This window comes from Misgurnus anguillicaudatus, chromosome 3 (genome assembly GCF_027580225.2).
Source record: "Misgurnus anguillicaudatus chromosome 3, ASM2758022v2, whole genome shotgun sequence".
Lineage (NCBI taxonomy): Eukaryota > Metazoa > Chordata > Actinopteri > Cypriniformes > Cobitidae > Misgurnus > Misgurnus anguillicaudatus.
Genome location: NC_073339.2, coordinates 17,756,474 through 17,781,882, shown reverse-complemented (window position 1 = coordinate 17,781,882; position 25,409 = coordinate 17,756,474). Strand labels below are relative to the sequence as shown.

At 39.3% G+C, this 25,409-nt stretch overlaps 1 protein-coding gene across 1 annotated transcript in view; it reads right to left on the bottom strand.

Annotated features, from left to right (window-relative positions):
- Positions 1-793: 793 nt before the first annotated feature.
- Positions 794-25,409, bottom strand: part of maml3 (mastermind-like transcriptional coactivator 3) — a 114,131-nt gene continuing 89,515 nt past the window's right edge. The window contains exons 3-5 of the mRNA XM_055204981.2: positions 7,097-7,369; positions 4,197-4,272; positions 794-3,982 (exon numbers count right to left, since the gene is read on the bottom strand). Of these exons, the coding sequence (XP_055060956.2) occupies positions 2,997-3,982; positions 4,197-4,272; positions 7,097-7,369 (1,335 nt within the window). The 3' untranslated portion in view covers positions 794-2,996. The remainder of the gene's footprint in view (positions 3,983-4,196; positions 4,273-7,096; positions 7,370-25,409) is intronic.

The following is a 25,409-nucleotide window of genomic DNA, read 5'->3' as shown; positions in this document are numbered from 1 at the left end:
TTATTTGTGTATTTGCTCAATTACTGTTTATTTTGAGCAAAAAATAAGGACTGCATTTCTGATTTGAACTACTGTATCTATGAACCTTACATGGATGTGAATTGTAAGAACATCAACTAATAACTGAAGCATGTCTATACTTATTACTATTCACTTATTATTAAAATGTGTATAGATTGCTTGTGCTTAGACCTGTACTAAATAAAACATGATCTCACGAAAAGTCGTGTTATAGTCAATAAACATTTTTATTAATTTATTTGTGTCCGTGGCACGGAATTCAGCTTTTGTCTTTTTCGTGTCACCTGCATGAATTTCTATAGTTTTTCGTGTCGGTGGCACGACTTTCTTTTTCGTGTCATTTTATGTATTGTTTTCTCTTTTTTTATCATTCTTGCCTGGGGTCGGGGTTAGGATGTCAAAAAATGTAACAGAAAGTGATAATAACCCCATCCCCAAGCAACAATGGTAAGAAAATAGGAAAAAAGTAATGAGAAAACAATACATAACATGAAACGGAAAAAAAAGTCGTGCAATGGACACGAAAAACTATTTATAGAAATTTGTGCGAGTGAAACGAAAAAGACACGAAAAAGCTGAATTTCGTGTCATGGACACAAATAAATTAATAAAATTTTGCATGACTATAACACAACTTTCCGTGAGATCAGTTTGAAATAAAAACAAAGATGGTGCAGAGGCTTGTTTTAATATATGATCAGTGAGAACCATTATTTAATGATCAATCTCTTTAATGTATTTTTTCTGAAAAACAAATTCTTTGTAACTCTGGCATTACCATTTACATAATTCTGTACATGGAAAAAGAAAAAAGCACTGCTTTAGATACAGAGTAAAATCTTCAAACTAGAAAAAAACCTTCAAAATAAAAATAAGAGGAGGTTTACATTACAAATTAGTAGTAAGACATTGTCTGAAGTGCAATGGTATAGCTCAGATGAGTTTAAAAGTGGAAAAAAGATGAAATAAAAATACTTCTCTATCTTCGACAAACAGCAATATCTTTACAGCGAGTAGAGACGTATCCTCTGATGTATTTAAAATTGTAAAAACATATTTACAAATAACTGTATCTGATATATACCTTTTTCCATCACATATATGTCAGCACCAGTACGAAAGAAAAAGGAGAAAAAGATCGATGACTTCAACATAAAGCAAACATGTTCTTAAACTTGGTCCCAGATTGTTGATATTTGGTGAGCCAGCAGGGCCTCACCTCCTCCCTTTGCAATCCTCTTGACAGAGCAACAACATAACATTATTGTAAAAAACACTATTGGTGAATTTATCCCATTAAGACAAAAAAATGAAACCGTTTTGTGTCACGAACAAAGAAAAATGTAACCAGGGGCAAAAGTCAGTCACAATGTTACATTCCTGTTACATTCCCAAGAGCGCTGAAACTATCAGACTAGACTTTAAATAGAGTTTGATTACAGAGACACCATAACTATGACATCATACAGCAACACAAAACAGGAGAAAAACTGATATTCATATTTAGGTGGCATTTAGACAGACAAACAAAGTCAGTCAAACTAGCTGAGAACTTCATCAGGTCAAAACTTGGAAATCACTCAACACTTTAAATGTTTTAAACAATAAATGCAATTTGGTGAACATGCCTGACATGGTTTGTACATAAAAATAAAAGCTTTCAAATATACGGAGAACCAGACGCTAACATGTAAAAATAAAGCAAACTGTATGATCAAATTTTGAGAGAAAAAAAATGATAGTGAATGTTATCTGGACAATAAACTGCTTAATGTGGTTGTCTCTTTTCGGTTTCAGGATTTGTAATAGCACGTATCGGAGTGTCACCGTCTTGAAGGAGCTTAAAGTGGCACAATAACTGAAAAGAAAGGAATTTTCTGTGTTCTAGAAAGCAACTAATAAATATTTGTTTGGTGAAATGAAAGGATAAAAGTGGTATGACCCATCAGCAGAAAGTCTTTTTTCCCCTTAGTCTTTTAAAACATATTTCTAACCAGTGTTCACAGGTCATTACGTTTTTATAGCAATAAACAAGAATGTTGCGAAGCATTTAAAGGTCCTAAATGATGTTTCAGACACTAAATTTGTCCCAGATTATTTGACAACCTTTGCATTTGTCTGTGGGGTGTTACATTAGACTGCAATCTATCCAATATTGTCATAGTTGTATTTCTTTCTAGCTGCCATTGTGACTAAAGAAACATCCCTGTCTCACAGTTTTACAGAGGGGAGAGAGAAGTTTGTAGCTGCCAAATTTCTTTGAGTAATATTCACACAGACAAACACACACACATGCACGCACGCACGCACACACCGGTCGCATAGCAACAGCAGAGCATCCATCTCACATGCAAACAGAGCAAACAGTCTGATGTGTTTGCTGTGATGCTCATAGTGCAAACACACACACGCACGCACACACACACATCAGGCATTCAATACAGAGCAAATGTAGAGGATCACAACACATCAAGAGAAAGATGAGAAACAATATGTAATACAGACGGATGAGGGGACGTGTGAATTGGTTGGTTTGGAAACAAGGGATTGGTAGTTGACAGGCCCACCTGAAATTTTCCACATATACTTCATGAACGAGTAAAGGTTAAGATAGATGAACTAAAAACCGTACAAAGTTTGTCTATAAAATCTTCCCAAGTATCATTTTGCAAGTTTCAGTGCCTCTTGCCCTTCGTACAGTGTCAAGGACATAGCCCAAAACAAAAGTTGACAAAATCATGTGTGGAACGGCTAAAATGTGTATTTGTTTAAAAGTAAAATAAATGAACTACAACACAGAAGACTGGATTCTTACTCGAAAAGCGACCACCCAAACAGAGAGGAGTTGGTTTAAATATTGTGACAGCACACACATGTAATACACAACATGTAATATATTGTTTAGAATTGTCGACCAATTAAAAAAAAGGAAAAAAATCACATTTTAAATTGTTCTACTAAAAAAAATATTTAGGCTATTGGTTGGGGAAAAACTCTTCCATCCAACCTTCCGTTGTGTCCAAATCTGTCCCATCTGATAAGCCGAACGAAACTCCTCCCCCAGCCCCTGATTGGCTGCCGTAACCGTATGCCAGGTCCTGATTAGACGTCCTTTGGTAGCCCTGAGGCTGACCGCCCGGCATGTACGGCCCTCCCCCACCCGACGACCCCGGCATGCCCTGGGCCGAGCCCTGTCCGAAAGCAGCCATGTTAGGCACGCCCTGGTTCATGCCTGCCATCACCATACCCCTCGGCTGATTGGTCCTTGGCTGCCCTGCCATGTGTGGCATCATGGGCCCGCCCATTGCTGCTGGATTTAAAGATCGTGGGTCCACCATAGTCTGCCCACCCATTGTTTGCGCGAAATGCTGCTTGGCCATCCTAGGAGGCTGCCCGCCTTGCATGGCGTACGCGGGATTACTGTTAAACGCCACCATGTCGTTTGAAGTCCTGCCACCCATGGCCTGCATATTTTGCTGCTGCTGTTGCGGCGGCCATGACTGGCCACCACCTCCCATCATGCTTTGCAGTCTCTGAACCTGGGCAGCTTTGGCCATCGGCTGCCCGCCAGGGGCAACGCTGCCGGGTTTCATTTGCTGGGGGTTCATGAGCATGCCCTGCCCGTAAACACCTCCCGGCCCTCCGCCGACCATCCCCTGTCCGGCGCCGCCCGCTTGTCTCTGTGCCATCGCCATGCCGGCCTGGTTGGGATGGTGTTGCTGTTGCTGCTGGAGCATTTGGCCCATGGCCGGGTTCATACCCTGGTACATGCCTGATTGTGCACCCGTCTGGCCTCCGTACGCCATGCTTATGTCTCCTTGCGAAGGCATGGCGGCAGAATTTTGTACGGGCGTCATTTGCAGGATCCCTGGGTTCTGTTGCTGCTGCTGTTGCTGCATGAGTCGACTGTTCCGAATGTTCTGTAGCGTCTGGTTCCTCGCCACCATATCTTGGGAGGTACCTAAAATAAAATCAAACAAGGTTACATCTACACATAAATTAGATCTTATGACATCATCATCAAGTTAACCATCCGCTGCAGGTTTGTACAGTACCTGTATAACACCCTAAGCTCTATTGCAACATGAAGTAAAATGGTCATTACATCATATCTAGTGGAAATGTGTTGTTTAGTTAAAACTAGTTGGGTGGGGATGTGAGTGTGTGTGTCTTGCCTTGAAACTGCTGGAGTGGGTATGGATTCCTCTGCACCTGACTCATCTGTCTCGGGAGATGCTGCTGTTGTTGTAACTGGAAAAAGAAGGAAAGCCAAGCAGAAAACAACAGATCAATATCAGCATTTCTTATCAGCAATAATAACACCTGAAGAGAAAGCACAGATTTTTGTAGATTTTTTGGTTCACAAATTATTATTCATAATGTCATTTAAAGCCACATACACACGGAATGTTTTTTTTTTTTGCATTCTTTTCATTTTGCTTGTCAGACTGTATAATACAATTTTGCTAAGGCACAATCGTGGCATGCTGTGCATAGGCAGAGGTTGCGGGGTGGGGGGGCAGTCCCCCCTTTGGCTAAAGGGTTTTTTATAACTTCAACAACATAGTAATTTAGGTTCTTTTAAATTTTTAAATGTTACTTTGTAAGATGTTTTGTAAAAAAAAGTTAATCTGGTAATAATATTTGTATTTATCAAAATGTTGCACTTGGTATAGCCGCTTTGTTCCAGCCGCCCAATCACAATGGAGGAGACAAACAGTACATTGACCAATCTGGACTTTCTTCTACAACCTAAAAAACATAAGGCAATGTAGCGTGTGGGGCATTGATTTAACAACTTATCTGCAAAATCTGATACTTATAAGCAGTGTTCGAATTATGTCAACGATTATGGGGGTCCCCTAGCTAAGCCCCCCTCTGACATTATAGGGTCGCCAGGATTTCCCAAAATAAGATGTGATCCTGGATTTAAAAAAAAATCCATGTCCTGGATTAACGTTTAATCAAAGAAACCCCAAATTACCCTCAACTCAAACCCTGACCATTTTTACCCCTCAAATTTGTGTAAATAATAGTTTAGGATTTTTGTAAAAGCCCCTAACCCAATCCTAAATTTAACAATCTGTCAATTCCTCCAGAAAACAGTGTGAGGCGCACTTGAGAGTTTACATTTATTTCAGACAGAAATCTTTTTAATTAGTGTATTGTGAAATTTTGTGGCAGCGCAGAATGAGTATTTTATTTTGAATAAAAACAGGGAACCCCCCAAAACTATATTTTTGTGCTTTATATGGGGTCCCTCAATGCTTATAGGAGGTCCGGGACCCCCCAACCACCCTCAATTCAAACACTGCATATAAGACAGTACTTCCACAAAGTTTTTTAAACTATAAACCAAAGCACATAAGTGCTTCCAAAGCGCCCTCAAGTGGTTATTTGTAGAACAACACCTGGCATGTTCAACATTCAGTGGAGTTTATCCATCGTCAAAATTTTTTATAAATTAATGACCTAATGTAGTGTTTACTGCATATGAGTTTTCAGTTTCTTAATGCCTAACTGTATAGGCATTAAACTGTGTTGTGTTTTAGAAGTAAAGAAAATGTCCTAAAGTCAACTAACATGTTTTGTTTTCTTCCAGGGTAGGCCTATATAGTGGGGAGGTTTTCTTAACTTTAATATAATTGTTGTTTATAAACTGTAATTCATTATGATTTAGGATGCTTCAATATTTGATCACGTTTATAATAAAAAAATTAGTTTTTAAATATAGTGGGAGTAAGTTCACTGAATAAAGTATTAATTGTATTAATAAAAAAATTTAAATATAGTGGAAGTAATTTCACTGATTAAAGTATTAATATTATTGAATAAAGATAATTAAATATAGTGGGAGTAATTTCAATGATTAAAGTATTAATATTATTATTAATACAAAATAAATATAGTGGGATTAAAGTATTAATATTATTAACTATATATATATATATATATATAGTGGGAGTAATTTCACTGATTAAGTATTAACATTATTAATAAAAAAATTAATATAGTCGGAGTAATTTCACTGATTAAAGTATTAATAATAATAATAATAATATATTATAATATATAATAATATATATATATAGGGGGAGTTATTTTACTGTTTAAAGTATTAATATTATTAATAAAAACATACAAATGACTGTCCTCATTCTTTACTTTTAACTGTGTATTACAGTTAAAACAAAAATGAAATCGATTATTACCTAAGAAAAGGCAATATTTCTAATTGAATTTTTTTATTATTCCTACACATTTTTACATTAATTTTTGACCATTATTTAGACCAAAATTCTATTCTGCATTTTGTTTGTTTCTCTCTTCTTTTAATAACAATAAGTGCTCATACAAGATGATTTACATTTTAAAAAAAATAATGCAGAATCTTTAAGTTTATCTTAAAGTGGACTTTTTCATCTTATATATTATCCTTACTGCTTATCAAAAAAGCTACTTTAACCAGATGTACCACACACGCGTCCTGAAAAGTGAACCCAAAACATTTTGTTCGCCCCCTGGTGGCTGGCTGCAGTATATGTCGGTCATTAACCTATAGAGATGTGAGCTTAACTTAAAAAATCAAAATACACTTCAAATATTTTTTCCCCAACAATGGTTTCTGATATTTAATGATTTCTTATTATGTTGATGTACGTTTGAATGATTTATTTTCTAATAAATTTGTTTTTAGTTTGTTATAAGATGCTATTAAAAATGGAGTGACGACTTGATTTGTGGTCTGTGATTGAGTCAAACAAGAAAATGGGCGGGGCCTTGATACCGCGACTCCACCTCATAGTCCACTCTGGCACCAAACGACGCAATCGGCGCAAGATTTTAACAGCCATATTGTGGCTTTATTTTTTTATACAGTGACAGTTTATGGAGATGCCTCATCCATCGTTTTACAGTCTATGGTAATGGTTACAACCAGTTAGTTAATGTCTATCATTGCAACACTGCAAAATCTGTCACTGAAAATCTTACTCACCGCAGACTGCCTCACCTGTTGATTTCACATATGCAAAAGAAAGTCAATCACTGTCGTGTGGTGTAAATGATCCTTCACCTGTTCTGCCAGCATGTGCTGCTGCTGCTGTTGTTGTCTCTGTTCTCTCATCAGCTGGGCTTTTTGCTGCTCCATGAGATGCAATTGGACTCTCTTCTCCTGCTCCAAAGCCATCATCTGCTTCATCATGGCCGCCTGCTGTTGCTGCTGTGGATTGCCCAGATAACCGCCAGGCCCTGCGCTGTTAGGCCCCGCTGAGGCAACGCCCCCTGGTGCTCCATGAGGTGGCTGAACTCCACCCGCCTGCCGCGGCATCCCGACCACACCTTGATCCTTAAAAGCACAATAAAGGAAACGCTCTAAGACAAGTTCTGTACATCTGCCATTTCTTATCAATGAACAAATGATTTCAATCTCTTGAACAATTCAGTCATTACATTATTGACAAAACTATAATTACACAATATGTTTCTAATTATGTACTTGTAGCCTGTAATGAGAGATTATTCAGGGTGCACCGACACTTGATCTTAAGCCAATAGGGACCAGCTTCATTGATACTAAATTACAGTATCTACTACAGCAGTAATAACAATGCTGAAACATCAATACCGTGAATTCAAGGCACTTGATCCAGACTGCAGACAAAAACATACGTTTCTTTTAAACGAATAATACAGAGACCAATACAAGACCAAGACCAGATGGTGTCGACTAGAGACCAAGACTAAAGACAGTTGAGATTTTACATTGTACATTCAAGCTACTGTATAGATTTTTAGCATTGTGTGTAGCGTTGTAGTACTTGAGACCAGTCTTGGTCTCGAGACCGGTCTCAATACCATTTTTTGATGATCTTGGTCTCATCACAGCATCAACTGTCTTTGGCCCAGGATTTTATTTCAAGATCGGACAAGACCACAACTGCAGGAATTACACTAAATTACACCAATCTCAACACTATTTTTTGATGCTCTGTGTCATGTCTCAGTCTCTCAACTCTCTTTGGTCTAGTCTTGGTCTCGACACCATCTGGTCTTGGTCTTGTATCTGTCTCGGTGGTAGGGTTAGACTAGTACTTCAAATTACTTGAACTACACTAGAAACCAAACCAAGACTCTGATTTAGACCAAAGACTTGGATTTCAAGACCAAGGGACACCAAAATAGACTCTTTCACAAACTTTGTAACCGGTAAAGATAACTTTGGGCATGTCCAGAGAGATCAATTGATTTGAACCACCTTTTGGCACAAATTACAAACACGCAGGCGCCACGGGAGACTGTCGGGAAAAATCTAGACCAAACCGGTCAATAAGCAAAAATCTGTCTGTGCACAGCTGCATGTCTCCAGTTAACAAGTCATGCCGATCTGTGGCGCACAGCACGTACGTCTATCTGTGCAGCACAGAGGGTCCAAAAGGGGGCAGTGTTGATCTGTTTTCCCTCATCTTAGGCTCTTTTTCTCCCTCGCTCTGTCTTTCTCAGAAGTCATCTATCTCTATTTCTTCCACCTCTGTGCTCATGTCTCCATTCCATTCTCTCAGTTGTTCCCTCTTTCCTGCACATTTCCCTTCACCTCCTCTCGTCGTCTTCTCTTTCAATCTCGCTGCTTTACTTACTCTTTCTCATTACGACCCCCCCACCCCCTTTAGCTCTCTCTGCAGATGGCTTAATCATGTACGGTGTAAGAGATGTATCTCCTTTTCCTGCCGGATAATGCGTGCGAGCCAAAGACTCCTCAGCCGTGCGGAGAGACAGAGATGAGGGGTGAGAGAAAAGGACTCGGATGACAGAAAAAAAACATTAAAGAGAGAGAGGCAGAGAAAAAACAGGAAACAGGGAGAGAGAGAGAGCAGGTAGCCAGGCAACAGTGGCTGTAATGTTGAGCAGATGGTGCTCATAGGAGCCATGATGGACGACAGCGGGCAGCAGCCGAGAGAGCGAGAGAGAAAGAAAGAGAGAGAGATTGAGTCTCTCTCTTTTATCCTCTCTTGCTCCTTTTCATCTTCATCTTTTCTCTTCATTTACATTTCTCGTGTAAACCGCTCTTGATTCTACCATTGTTCGTTGGCATCTTCCTCCTAAACTACACCAGATCATTGAATCCAGCAAGATAAATGGAAATACTGAGTATTTGGTGGAAGATCAAATAATAAAAAATACTCTGGTCTGTTTCTAATTCATTGCAGCGACAAAAAATATAAATTTTTGCCATCATCAGCCAGTCCCTACACAATCTGGGTTGTTTAAAACCCATGGTTGGGTAAAATATAGACTCAGCAGCCAAATTAACCTGGAAAATGTTCTGACCATACCATGGTTTAAAACAACCCAGCATGTCTTTTCAGATTTACTGCAGCTTTGTTGGAACACTCAAACAGTGCCACAGAGTCATTTTCAGCAAAATCAACATGCCACTGACAGCCTTGCAGTAGCCAGTGCACATGAGCACATTTAATACTAAAACAATTACACGCTGCACCTCTAATCGTTTAGTTATTTGAGAGCATGAAGTGAGTGGATTTACTAAAGCCAACAAACATAGAAACATGCAAGATTATCCTACAGTGACTGACTTTTAAAGTTCAGCATCTGTAGAATCTTCACTTATTATCAAAGAGTCAGGGGTCTAAAATAAATAAACTAGCGTGCACAGAACATAATAAGTAGGATTTAATTCATTGATCTAAAACATACACAAATGCACATTGATTTCAAGTACCGAGCCTTAGCCAGATCAGACTCTAATCTGAAGGGCATGCTCACAACATCCCCTTTAATAACACGACACATGCCGAAATCAAGCACTTATGGACAGTCATGTGTGTGGTTGGTGGTACAGGGCTATAGTGACTGAACAATATTACGCACTGCCTGAAAATAGTCCCCTTACAGTAACTTTCAATAGCAGGGGACTATTTTCGAGCAGCGCGTAATATCATTGCTCCTCCTGCAGCCATGTTACGGCAGCAAAGTCCTTGATTATTACGCCAGAATAAGAGTATAGTTCCTAGCCATATCTGCATAGAAAATCGCAACTTTTAATTTTCCGTCTGTCCAAGTACACTATGTGACTACAGAAGAGTCAAATTTTAAATAGGAAAAATATCGAAACTCTTTGGTTATTTTTTTAGCGCGACGCTAATGGTCTAATCAGATTCAATAGATTATGCTAAGCTATGCTAAAAGTGGTACCGCCAGACCCGGATATCAGCTGAATGGATTCCAAAATGGTAAAAAAATCTAATGTTTAACTCTAGAGGAGCTGGAAAATGGGTATATTTGTGTCCAAGTTGGATAACAAATGGATTCATGTAGCTTCAGAAACAGTGCTGTTCATTTGCAGGTTGGAATTTCAAAACAATTTATGAACTGCTCTTAATTAACTGGTCCACTAATATTGTTGTTTTTAATGGCCCATGTCGATATTGATATCTAGAGAGCAGGGTGGCAGATGGCCAATATAATGACAATATACTGTATATGCAAAAATATTTGGCAGATTTTGGAACCAAAACTTGGCAGAATGTCCACTGTTAATCTACTTGCTGGGCACAGTTAACAGCTAATATCAGCTAATAACAGATCATTTTCAAAACGGCCCGGCCGATATATCAGTGCATCACATTAGCTCCTATTGTTAACATGATGAGGATTCTTAAAAAAGTCTCCATAAAATATTAAATGGAATTAGTTTTAGCCCATAAGGTCAACCTATATGCTACTGTCCTCCTAAATATTTAGGCATTTGGCAAACCAAACGTAAAAGTTCAAAATAAACAATTTGCAGATGAATTTCCAGTGTTTCTAATTTGGAAAAAACACACTAAAAATACTAATGACTCAACCTGCACAACATTTATTTGTCCAATCACAATGTTCCGACCCCACATATCACAAAACCTTTTTAAGATGTAAAATAAATCTTTGGTGTCCCCAGACTGTGAAGTTCTAGCTCAAAATACCATATAGATAATTTATTATAGCATGTTTTTATAGCATTATCCTCTTCTGACATCACAAGGGGAGCCAAATTTCAATTACCTATTTTTTCACATGCTTGCAGAGTATTGCTTGCTTGCTCTTTTTAAAAGTTAGAGTTTCATGATATGTCCCCTTTAAATAGTGCCTGGCTGCAACTGAGAGAAAACCAGCAAATGCACACACATGAAATGTGCAATAAAAAGATAATATTGGCTATATTTAAAAAGATAAAAGAGAAGATGCATGTCTAGTTTCACCCTAACATAATCAAAAATGCAGTCTTTAAGTGATTTTGCAGGGTCCTAAATGTCTCAGATCATGGCAGCGTAGGCATTGATGTAACTGCTCTTTAACAGCATGAATGTTTAAACCGACTGATAAATGGAAAAACACTACCGGAAAAATATGGAGAGGGCGCTGTCTGTCACAACTACCAGGACCTGCTGCCCCATTTATCAGATTATTTGGTAGCATATCAATCACGCCAAATCTACTGAGAGCGTTCACATAAACAAATGAGAGCCCAGCAGGCAGAGACGCAGCGATGGAAGAGAGGCAAATGAACCTGGAGGCCAAACCAAAAAAATCTACATTCCAAATTTACCACAATCATTTAACGCCTTTACAGACAATGAAAATGTGTTATGTTTTTTGATGTCTAACTCTTTCTTACACTTACAAAGAAATCACTGTTTTAAACAAAGAAACCCTAAAATATGTGTTTCTTTAAGCATGTCAAGGTCTTCATAACACACCTGTTACAAGACAGTACTGGCAGTCATCTTGCACCCAACTGTAGCCCCCACCCCCCTTTTCCTACTCTTCCGCCTCCCTCCTGTTTTCCGCAAACTCTCCACCTTTCTCAATCTCAAACCCTCTGCCCTCCCTTCCTCCCCGTGTCGCGTTATCTCTCCTGGCTTCTATATTTCTCCTCTCCCTCCCTCTATTTCTCTCTGCACATAAGCCATTAGTGGTGGCCGTAAAGCCATATTTCTGTCTACAGCTCAATTACACACGCGCACACACGCGCACGCATGCACAGGTTCAGCACCAGTTCATCAAGCATTACGGATAGAAATCCATCCGCAGCCGCGCGCACTGATTTTTCTTTACATTAATACTTAATAAACTTGGCAGTAAACTGATTGAAACATCTCAACGTATAATGACTGTTAACCCACAGACTCCAGTTCACGTCATTTCAACATCCACGGTCACACGGTAGAGGTTGCACTGAAATCAATCGCGCTATGCTTGGCAACAAAGGGCGGAAGATTCCCGTCCACAAACTGCATCCCAGTTTAGATCTATGATATTAGATTTGTAATGGACCTCTCATCCAGTCAAGTTCTAAAACGGAATGCTTGATGTATGATTGGAATTACGTGAAAGTGAAACCTAGGGAAAATAAAGTGAAGCGCTCTGCAGACACCTGAGATGGTCTGAATTCAATTTTAGCATTGGCATTCGGGCCAAAACTCGAGCGTAAATCTGAGAATGGAAATGCACCTGCTTTGGCTTCTCACACGCATCGGATGCACCGAACCCGCAAGAGTGCGGTGCGAATCATTTGCATAAGTTAAGCACTGACCAGACGACCTGTCGGATGTTCATTCAGCATGTACATTCAATCAGATCCGTCATATTAAGCAACAGGAAACCGGCTCTTTAGGACAAACGTGCGCTAACACGCAACAGATCAAGAGTCTGAATGAGGCTACCAGCTTCCTTTGTTTGGACAAGCCCGTAGCCGTGAAATTGTTCATTGTTCACTGGCTGCGCCTCAGACTTCTAGAAATAAAGCACACAGAGACAGCCAAACAGACACGGGGCTCAATTAAACACATATTCTCTCTATGTGGATGTGCAGGTAAAGTAGGAAAAGTGATGAAATCTGATGTAAGGATAAGAAAGGAAAGATAACAGAAGCGCAGAGGCAGTTGTCTCCCTTGCACTCTCCCTTCACCATTAAAACTCACTCTGATGCCGCTGCAGCTCTCCCGGTTTTCCTTCGTGAGTATATAATACAGCATTTAGACCCATAAGATAACAGATTCACTTCTGCTTTTTTACAAAAAAAGTCAAGGAATGCTGCGAATGCGAGCTCGAATGCTAATGATTTTCCCAGAAAACCCACAATAAAATCGCGACTGAATGTCACAACAGGTGCTTGTGCGTGTCTGTTTCAAAATCTTCCCTCATTCTTTCGCTCCTCTTATCTAGTCTTTGTTTCATGCAGCTGTGCCTTGTTGAAAGCGATCATGACTAATTATTCAAGGCTCAACAGAAGCAGAAATTAAGATGAACTTTATTATCCGAGCAGGCGAGAGAGAGGGAGCGCGAGCGAGCTAAGGTGTGCGAGTGAGAGCGAGAGAGGAGCAGAGGGAAATGTTTAAAGCTGTGTTTGATTGGTGAAGGGTTTTTGAGAGCGCCTGTGACAGATTAATTGTCATCTTTTACGGTCTTGCTTCCTGAGATGAGGGAGCCAATCATGGCGCCTCTCTCAAGAGAAAAGATGAAACGACCAATCACGACCTCAGATCTCCTTTATTTACCGTCCAACGTTCCAACACAGAGAGACAAACACAGGCTAAATTGAGTGTTTGTGTCTGTATGTGTGTAATGAGGAATGTAAAGTGTGCCAATACAACATATAAACTGCTTACCTAGACAGTAATTCAAGGCATTACATGTATGCTCCTAATGTGAAAGATGTTTCAAGGCGTAGGGAGCTACTTTTATTTCCATTTTAGTATACTTTGTTATGGCCAAATTGTAAAGTAGCATTGGACATATTCTTTGCAGAGAGGGCAATCCCATAATCCCTCAGTGGCTATACAGTATCCCTATACAGAATCGCATACTTTGACAGGAGGTATTGAATTAGTACGTAAGCATCGACCGTTAAAACAGTAGGTACTATATATAGTATGAACATGGATAGTAAAAATGTATTTGGACGTACTAAATCCGCCATATTGATACATCACGTTGTCATATTAACAGGTAAAGGGCTCATTATAGCTGTGCATGGATCCTATGGCATAGGTTAGGCGACGGTTTTCGTATATATACTTCTGCGCCGTTGTCCACGTCGACATGCAAACACACATCCAGACCGCTGGTAGGCAGTATCCACGTGTGTAACCGGGTGATTCTCGTGAAATTAAGACTTATGAGGGGTCATGAAACATTTTGATAAAAACGTAAAATGCTATCAAATAAGAAGTATAGAGTTACAAACCTATCGTTATATACTATTTTGCACATGATTTCAAATGACATCATACAAACCAATTTTGTTGTTTTTTCCACATTTAACGGAAATTTTTCACTACCGCAACATGTCCATGACTGGATTTGGGTTCTTTGATATGGAAATATTTATAATTAAAAAATCTAAAACAGTAAAGAAACATGTGGTATTGGTGATCATTGGTAAATAAAGAGACAATAATAAGGAATATAAATGTGCTCAAGAAAAATGTTCTCATCCTCTAATTTTCAATCATTGTTTAAGCCCTCAAGAAACTAAGATTTAAAAATTGTTGAATGGACATTATTGACGGTGACACTCAAAATGGTTACCAGGTAAGCAGTTCTTATTTTTTCTCTCCAGATAAAAGTTGCAATTTTGTTTGTCATAGTACAGACAACTTTTAAATTCTCATTACCGAAACATGAGTTTGTAAATGCATATATTTAATGTAATGTTGCGGTAATGATAATTTTTGATAATCTAAAAAATGTAAATAATTATATAGGAAAATGTTTAAATCCTCTAAAAATAATGGTTATAGTAAGTTCAGACCGTAATCTTATATGTACAAAAAAAATGTGGCTTCAAGGGCTTTTTAAAAATTCTGATGCTGAACACCTTCTAAATCTGGATTTCGTGAAAATCACCCAACCACAGTAGCAGCGCGGGCGTCAATGGAGAAGCAGCTTGGCAAGTATAACCCACAAACGAAGAAGAAACAGCAGCTTGTTGTGTATGATTTGAGAATACCAGCAGTGATGGAAGTAAATAATCAACGACTAATGTCGCAAACAAAAATACTCATGACCTTTTTTTACCTGACAGGAGGGGTCTAGTGGACTAATCACAGCACTTGTGGTCTGCGTAGAACTGACACATCATAAAAAATTTGGCGAGGTGCTCGTCAGGCTACGCAGAGCTATGCTCAAGGCTAAGGATATCCGCTGGCATAGACCTTACGCACGACTATAACACGGGATTAAGTCGTTTAACCGCCAATTTAACCACAGTTTTTTATATTATGACATTCTACTTAGTTGGATAGCTCCTCTCCTGGGGGCTCTGGGGATTGTAAAGTATCCATCGAATGAACACTTCCGGATCTTGCTGAAAGTAGTAGGTCGTGTAGTAGCCTGGTACTTTTTGCCTACTGTTTTATGTACTATACTGCTTCCCTTACTAACTAGTATTTGCCTACTATATAGTACGGAAGTATAAGGTTTCGGACTTGGCTAGGAGTGCACCGATATATCGGCTGATGATGCTTGCTATGCTTCTCAATGAATTACAGTTAAATGCAGCTACATCCAAAAGCCAGGGGGCGCTCTTGTGCAGAAACTCAATGTGCGGTGCAGACGAGTAACTATACACACGCAGCTATGACACGCAGGAAATGGCTTAAGGATATATTTGAAGAGTTTCGTTGCAAAACGTTTTTTTTTGCTTTTTCAGAAATTTGTTTTGATTTAAACCTTCATAACTTAAAAAATACAGCCAAGTAGCACCATAAAACAATGATAATATGATAACGTAATTTATATTGCTTTTCTATAAACCTTTTCAGGGATTTTCATGATAATAAAAAATATGTATAATGATTACGTTTGACGAGTGTTGCTTTTTCAAATGCATGTTATAAACGAGTCAAACTAACAGTAATTTCAGATCGATGAGGACTTACTGATCAAAAGCCATAGTACATGAAAAAGCTGTGAATATTATCGGCTGTGCGATTAAGAATAGTTATTGGCCACGTATTATTAGTGTATATCGGCATTTATTCGTGCACCCCTAGACTTGCCGTGTTTATCTTGTTGGTTATAATCCAAGTATTTGAATGTTTATGTATTGCTAGCTTAGCACAAATTCCATTGGAATCAGCTGGGAGATATTTAGTTTGCTCCAGAAAACCTCAAGATGCCACTAATCATTCAAACTTTGGGAAATACAGTTATTAACAATTGATAAGTGTACCTTAGTTTCAAATGCATGCTACCCTACGTGTACAATCGTATAGCATACGATTCATGATCTAGCTAGGGGGGTTGACGCATGAAACAGAGGGTTGACGCCTATGCACATTGCACAGATTATTCGTACAAGGACACAAATGAAAAATCAAGGTGGTTGCATGCCCTGCTGATGACGAAATCCATGCAGAGCATCCTACGCACATGCTAGTGTATTCATAATGCCTGAAAGGTAGCTAGGTAGTTCACTTGGTTTCGTAACAAAGCCATATTGTTTATAAATGCCTTCAGAATATGACAGTACTTTACATGTATGTGTGTGTTCGTGTGCGAGTGTGTTAGTGCATCTTTAGTGTTCAGTTTCACAACCTCCCTCTCCCAAGCACTTTTTCTCCTGAGCAGCAATTACCAGGGCCTTGATTTATGTGTCCAGTCAAAAACGGCCTCCTCCCCCCTCTCTTTTTCTCTCAGTACTTTTATCAGCAAGTCACTCTCAACAGCACCACAGCCACCCCTGAGACAGACCTCATCAGATAACACACACACACACACCCGGTAAAATCTTTAAGAAAAAGCCTTGTCCTCTCGGGACAGGATGCAATCATTTAGATATCCAAGAGTGCAGAATCTGCGCGTGCACGTACGTGTGTGAGCACGTACGCTGCTGCTTGTATGTTAATGCGGAGGGCACCACACACACGTGCATGCACGCTCTCTCTATCTGTTCGCATGTTCTGTCTATAGTGAGGGATGGGGTGGGGGAGGGACTGAAGAATGCACAGCCTCGGGGGACTTCCGATCCTAGAGAGAGAGGGAGGGTGAGAGAGAGAAAGAGAGAGGTGGGGAAAAAGAGGGAGGTAAACAATCCGGCACACTTAGAAAGCGCAGAGGGGAAATAGAAAAGATGGGAAACTGTGTTTAAGAACACACAACGCAACCCAACACAGCCTCAAATGAGCTGTTCGTGGGTGATACACACTTGTTCAACAAGAAGTGGGAAAGATGCGGTGTCTTTTTTACACAACGTGACAGTGTTGAGTGTTGACGGCTGGGAGTGTCATTGTGGGCAATGAGAGGGAATTACCAGACATGAAGCAAACTAATTACTGGCTGATTCACTAATTACCTACAGTGAACGAGACAGACAGAGAGTTGCTAAGTGAGCATCTCCCCTCCTGTCATGAAATAATAGGTGGGAAAAAAGAACAACGGCTTGACATAGTGTGCTTTATGTAAGGGATTATGTATAGGCAGCCGGTTGTTATCACAGAAATATGCCCAGACGGTGTGGTCAGGACCCAGCGCGAAGCTGTGGGGTTTGATTTGCGATAACAACCAGCTGCCCGTTAGTGCTGTGTTCAAAATATCGATACGGCGATACATCGTCATGAACACTTGATGATGTGCGCATTGATATAGCATCTTCCGTATCGATTCTGACGCACTTTTGAATGTAGCATGACAGATTGCAGTTGATGTGACCCACGGAGAACAATGAGTGAAATTTAAGGGGAATACTTTCGTGCGTGCATGCATTTCACAAACATGTGCTTTCTTTCTTTATTCGCCGATATGTTACCTTAAACTGCGGCAAAGGGCTAGTCACGAAGTAACGTTGTCCAAAAAAAGACTGCACTTTCTTTAAAGGGATGGTTCAAAGGTATTTCATGCATTCTGATTTATTAACACAGTTATAGAGTTGTTTCCTCATGCTAAACGTAGGCAAAGTGTCAAAAAAGCAGTTGGGCGTGTTACAGAGTATTTCTGTGCCGAATGCACTTCGCCAGGGTTCGTACAAGTTTCGGAAAGTTTTTTCGATTACAGGTCCAACTGACGTTTCAGGGATTTCTACACGTATCACTTCTTTTTCTGGGCACTTCCCCTGGAAAACCCCACCCACCCGTCAATCAGCGGGAGACGCTAGAACTTATCACATCACGTGACAGCTTTAATTTCAAAACTCAACAATGGCACAAGAGAAGTGTGTTTTTGGATGTAAGGAGAAGAAAGCCAGCCCTATGGAAACAATGGATATAGTTTATTATCCAGGGTAGCAGCGGAGTTTTGCGTGTGTGTTTGTTTAACGCTGGATTTCATTGAAAAGTCCCAACCGGGTCATGAGTTACATGAGGTGAGTAAGACTTCTGTCTTATGTTGTAAATAGGCGCGTGCATATTATATAAATGACACAAACATGTAGTGAATCATAAGTTAAACAGTGTTGTATAGTGTTGCATGACTCCACCCGCGGTAGTAACTCCTCCTTCTTCATTTTTTCGTACGTTATTGGAAAGATTCGGTAAAGCTCATCTTTCTTTTTTAAATCTGATTAAACCAAAGATTCTTCTGAGATATAAAGGATGAAATCTATAGGTACTCCAGATTAACATCAGAAATGCAGAAATGGCGTACGTATGCGAGCTTTAATAATACACATTTGGGCGGAAAGACGACAAAGAGCAGCAGGTGTGAAACGTGTGTCTAGGTTAAAAGAGATAAGGTAGTTCAAACTATAGCGGTCACATCAATAATCTGATTTCAACAACATGTTTATTTATAGACCGTTTCATTGGACGTACGTGCGGTGACGCGACTACGCGTCTGGTCGGAACTTTACTTCCGGCTTCTGTTTGTTTAATGGTCTGACTTCGCCTGGTTAAAACCAGACCATTCTCAGTAGTAAATGAGTTATGTTCTGGCAAAGCTTCATAGACAAATAATTTCCAAAGGGGCGTCACCAACGGATGTCTCTCAAATGCCTGTGTCCAATTGGATAGACCACAGTGACATAGGAGATGACGTATGCAGAGCTGTAACAGACTTGTGCCGAATCCAGTCGGTAAGACAGCGATAACATCTTTTATAGCTATGAAGACTTCGAGTGTTGTTCTTTGCTCGGGTTTTAACGAAAAAATTTAAATCGCTTAAAACAGACGTGATAGCGAATTTGAACGAGTGATGTGTCATGGTGGCATCCATCTTTTTAATGTACAAAATCTGTTTCATCGTCACTGCGCTGTTGTCATCGTGTAAGGACCACCACAACGTTTCTGATTGGTGCCGCGATTTCTTGGCATTAGAAATGGGCTTGAATGACCTCTTTGCCAGACTACTCTCAGAGCAAATCTAAACTTGCCGAAAGTTGTCTGGGTTTTCCCAGGCTAGGTCTGACTAGTTGCTAAACTGAACTCTTGAACAAATGGCTCGTCGAAAATAACACATTTTGGGTTCCTAAGTAATCAACGTATTGTTTATTTGCTTGTTATATAAATAAACTACTTTATAAGTACTTTTGTTGTTATTTATTCTTAACTAAGTTTACTAAAGTTACGCATTTTCCACGAAAGCCGCTTGTTTATGTTGTTACTGCTGAAACTGTCTATATATATATTTATAAATATAGAAGAATTATATGAAATAAGCACAGTAAGGCACTATCTTTATAAAACTACTTTGAAAGAACTTGAAATGGGTTAAGTAGTGTAGCTCTGTGTAGAGAAGTTCCCCAAAATAATAAATGAATGGCAAAAACACACATTTTACAACACTGGTTATTCAATGTACGACAGATAAAATGTTACTAAATTCTAAACAAAAACGTAATTCAAAATTCTTCTGCATCGTCATACGCATCACATCCTGGGATATGTATCATATCGGGACACTGTTGGCGATACACAGCCCTACTGCACTTACATTATCCCGCTTATTACACGACTATTTACCTCATAAGTAAGGTAAGAAACATTAAATATTGATTTAAAATATTGTATTTGCTCATTTTTAACGAATGCAAACCTTCCATGAGGAAACCCCGTTTACTTTCGGTCATGAACATGCTATTTGGTTGAATCATTTGTAAATATAATGTTATTAAAAAGACATCTCTATTTAATTTCTGTGTAATATTAAACTGTACCTGTCAAAATGATTTGCAGCATCCGGGTTACTGTGTGTTATCAGTTTTGAGCGATTGTAATCTGGGAATAACAAACCTGGAAATGTCACGACTGGCCAATCAGAATCGAGCATTCCAACGAGCCATGTAATGAGAAATGAACATGTCACTTTTTTACTTTGCTGTACAAACCTGCTGAAACACTAAAAATACTTGAACACAATGGAAAAATAAACGTTATATTTTGCGACATCAGGATTTACACCTGTGGACCCTGCTAGGATTGCTTGCTGTACTTTTGGGCAGGCCAACAGAGCTCAGGAAAAACATCTGTTATTCAACACATCCTCTTATTTGCATGTTTATTAAATATTTTGACATTCAATTTCATTTCATTTAATTATGCGTTCAGCTATCTATAAGAGCGTAGTACTCTCAAGCTCAACAGTTTGGATAAGCCATGTTAGGCTAAATCTATTCCTCCCCAAAGGCTAGATCACACTAATCTGACGGATGCCAACAAACAATGCTTTCCTTGGTTATACTGAACAAGGATCAATGTGAATTATGCTCAAAAACTCCATCTGGTTCTAGGTTACTAGGGGTTACCAGGTTGTGATGCGCTAAGATGTTACCATGGCAATGACTGGTTCCACTGAAAAGGATTATCGAGGGTCCTAACGGCGCGTCTGCAATCCCGACAGCCACCACACCCAAAGGTGATATTGTGGATCCTGAGAGGGTCATGTCTATATTGATTTCCTTTCTAACGGCTAAGGAGCAAGAAGCACTGCAGGAGAGAGAGACAGACGGAAAGAGAGAGACAAGAAAGAGAAAGAATATGACAGCGGCAGAGATGTCGGAGGGAGTGGTAATTACTTAGATAAAGAGGCAGAGCAAAGGGAGAACGAAACAGAATGTGTGTGTGTGTGAGAGAGGGAGAAAGCGAGTGAGAGAAAGAAAGAAAGAAAGAGAGAGAGGAATGCTGACACTAGCGGAGAGGCAAAGATCGAGATTGAGGAGAGAAAGACAGCGGCTCATTTGCAGTCTGTCTTGGTGGAGAGGGTCATGAGCTTTTGCACACGCTCAAGAGCGTGCCTGTCTGCATTAGCTAGCACAACGCGTAGCGAAGGGGGCTAACGCTAGATCTCGCACACGCTCCGCAATGGAGGGATGAAAGGCACAGGTTAAGACCCTTAAATATCACTGGGATTTAGGAGTAACAGAGAGACAAAGAAAGAGTGAGTAAAAGAGAGAGGGGATTGGGGGTACAAAAAAAGGTGGTGTGAGTTTAGCAGCACAAGCAAGCATATTATTTTCACTACAGTAAATACAGTGCAACCCACACACACACAGTCACAATCAAATACACACATTATGCCACCTGCAGTGAAATGAAGCTTTTAGTGCGAGTTGTACACTGACTCAGACTTTTTCAGTTAGCTAATGATCATGAAAAAGACCCACTGCTTCCAATAAACACTTGCATGTGTGTTAGCCAATTTGCGCACCCGCCTGAGGAGTCTAAACCTCTTCATTTTGAATCGTCACTTTCTCCCGGCGATGTGAGCTGAGGTGGGTGGGAGTTTAGAGAGCTCACCATTTACTGGATGGCAACTTTTTCTACTGAATAAAGTCAAAGTTTCGCACTTATAAAAGGGTCACATTACATGTGATACGTTTAAGACTTCACGCTGAATAGAATAAGAAATGATAAATGATGCTGCTGTATGTAACATGAGAATAAGGTTGCCACCAGATTTTTGCTCTCTAAAAGCTGAAAAGCTGTACGAGTTTGGTTCAAACTCAGGTTAATGCATGTTTCAAGTCTGAACTTGTCAAGCCAAAGAAAAACTCATGTGATGGTGGGTGTACTCGCTAATGAAATATCCAGCTTAAGCTGGTAGCTCTGTTTTGAAACACTGGTGCAAGGTGATTCACAGCTGGTTGACAAGTCAACATGTTCAAAAAATAAGCTTAGTTAAGCACCTTAAGCTTGTATGACCAGTTAATGGTTTGTTTTCTTCTGGCTCAAAATGGTCTGCCACCTAATTATTGTTAGCTAGAAATTTGTTTCAAAACAATGCTACTGTAGTCTCACGCAGCTAAACCTTCAAACTGACACAGGAGGTTTGAACTCCATTGCAGCATTCATTGGTCATGGACCGTCTGAATAATATGCAAAGCACCAATCACAGTTTAGCTTGTTCAGCATCATGTTTGGAGTCGATGTCTCTACATCTTTCAGAAAACCCGTACACTTAAAATTCCTTGTTGCACTTTAATGTATAAGTTTAAAGAGCACCTATTGTCCGATTCACGTTTTTTATTTTCCTTTGATGTGTAAGTGTGTATTAGTACATGTTAACGATATGCAAAAGGTACAAACCCCAAAGTAAACTATGACGTGAGTAATCATCCAATGTCAATCTCTTTTCTTGGATTACAACAAACACACGGATTGTAGGCAACAGTTTACTTTCTGGGATTGGTGATGTAGACAAGACCAACATTATCAAAGTTAACTCCTGTTAGCATTACATTGTGAGCGAATCTTTCAAACATGGTAAGGAGCGTCACATTTCCGGCTGACGTCAGAGGTATTCAGACCAATCACAATGTTCAGATTAGCTGGCCAATCAGTGACACAGCGCTTTTCACATCTGTGCGTTTCAGGAAGAGAGTAAAATCTGGAGCTACAAAAACGTACGGTGTGTGGAAAAAATGTGTTTTTTTAAGCATAAACCATGCAAACACATTGCATTATACTAAATACACAAAATAAAAATGTTTAGCAATAAAATAGGTGCTCTTTAAACAAGTTGAATAAATGGGTAATTTCAACTTTGACTAGTTAGAAGTTGCTATAAATAATAAAAATAAAGTTTTAATAACTTAAGCCCATTCAACTTTATTTATTTAATTTATGCCAACTTCTCACTATAGTAAAGAAAGTTAAAAATGACTTCATTCAAGTTATTTACACGTAAGAATTTAAGTGCAACATGGACTTTTTTACAGTGTAGGACTCAACCATCCAGATGACAACATCCAAACTCCTGAAGTGTTTTTAGTTTATGTGTCTTACCCATCAGACGTTCGGTCAATGGTTCATCTGAGGCCGAGACTAAAAAGCTAACCAGCTTACATTGGCAAATCTACTATTTACTACAATCAGGTAAACTAAAAACAGAGAACGAAAGCAGGTAACAAGCTAAATGTAATTAGTAAAAGCTGATAGATACACACAAACATACAAAGTGGTCTATATCATGAATTCCTACAGTAGGTGAGTCTGAAGACATGGCTATTTTTGTCCCATCTGAAAAAAGAGAGAAAAGAAACGGAAAAGGAGGAACGGAAACAAGACTCTAAATATAGCCCAATGCGACATTCCAGGAGAGAATAATACTCTTTCCTGCAGTTTGACCACAGATTGAAAGAGCAGAGAGAGAAAGAAAGAGAGAATTTGCTAAATTAGCTTTCAAAAGTTGTGGCCTTAGAAATCTCGAAGAAAAAAAACATTTTTGGCTGTATTGGTAACTTTATGCATTTTAAGTAACTTCGTTTCTCATCACATCAACAATGTGCATTGAGAAAGGCAAAATATTTTACTCATGAGCCAACAAAGCATTACTGCCAAATGAAAAACAATAATCGTACTATTTACAAGCCTGACAGCTTAAAGAAACATGAGAATAAAGAAAACTAAACAATGACACTAAGGAAAACCAGCTTAATGCCTATTCACAACCATGCCCGTTACAAACAAGACAGATTGCCTATTATTGAGGCAATCTAGCATTGTCACTTTTGGCCAATTTTTGGTATACGTTTCTTTTTATTAGTTTTAAAGAGACACTCCACTTTGTTATAAATATGCTCATTTTCCAGCTCCCCTAGAGTTGAACATTTGATTTTAACCATTTTGGAATCCATTCAATTCAGCTGATCTCTGGGTCTGGTGCTGCCACTTTTAGCATAGCTTAGCACAATCCATTGAATCTGATTAGACCATTAGCATCGCACTCAAAAATAACCAAAGAGTTTAGATGTTTTTCCTACTTGACTCTTCTGTAGTTACATCATGTACTAAGACAGACGGAAAATTAAAAGTTGTGATTTTCTAGGCAGATATGGCAAGGAACTATACTCTCATTCTGGCGTAATAATCAAGGACTTGCTGCCGTAACATGGCTGCAGGAGACGCAATGATATTACGCAGTGCCCAAAAATACTCCCCTGCTATTGAAAGTTATCAAGGGGACTACTTTCAGGCGCTGTGTAATATCATTGCACCTGCTGCAGCCATGGTACGCCAGTAAAGTCCTTGATTAATACGCCAGAACGAGAGTATAGTTCCTAGTCATATGGGCCTACAAATGGTCTGAGGACTGGTGATGTTAGCCCCAAATTAAGTTTAAGAAGTTTTTTTTATCTCTTTGATATAGTATCAGAACATTTCTGTGATATTCATTAGTGCAACATTAATTTATGCTGTATAGCCTCAGGTTATATGCACCTCAATAGGTAGTTTACTTACAGCTGGTACAGAGCAAACAGCCCACCATTTAACTTGAGAGAAATGGAAGGGGGGGGGGGCAAGATAAAGGAAGAGCTTTTCTGCCAGTTCAGCAGGAACTGTTTGTGCTATTCCAATCCAAGGGTGACATGTGGAGGGGGGGCAGACATAATCAAATGCTCAAGAGCAGAAAAGCACAGAGAGATGAGATGAAGATCGGCCATTCAAACCAATCACACCCTGTGACTGACGAACAAATCCATCTAGCTTAATGGCAGACATCAGGAAGAAAGACAGGAAGTGATGCGCAGAACATGGGAGAGAAAGAGAGAGGGGGAGAGAGAGAGAGAGAGAGAGAAGGATGAGAACACAGGTCAGCAGGAAAACAGAAGGTCTGCTGACTCGTCAGGTTTAGCACAACCCCCCCTTCTTCATTAGGACCGAATGTACTGCACTTTCCGAACAAGAAAAAGAACAGAAGACTCTCATTCTGTTCCAATCAAAGCAAGAGATTTGTAATTACTGGTGTAAACATTATAATTTGATGTTTGTAAAAAAACATTTCAATGTATTCTGTCATTAAAGTAGAGAGTCCTCAACTACATCGGTGACTGACTTGGATGGCAAGGTTAGACGTTTCAAAGCTGTAAAAGAACAGACATGAATATCTAAATTAGTTACACACAAAGAATAACAGCTCCTTCCATGTTTTGACAGATTTATTTCCATTTATACTGG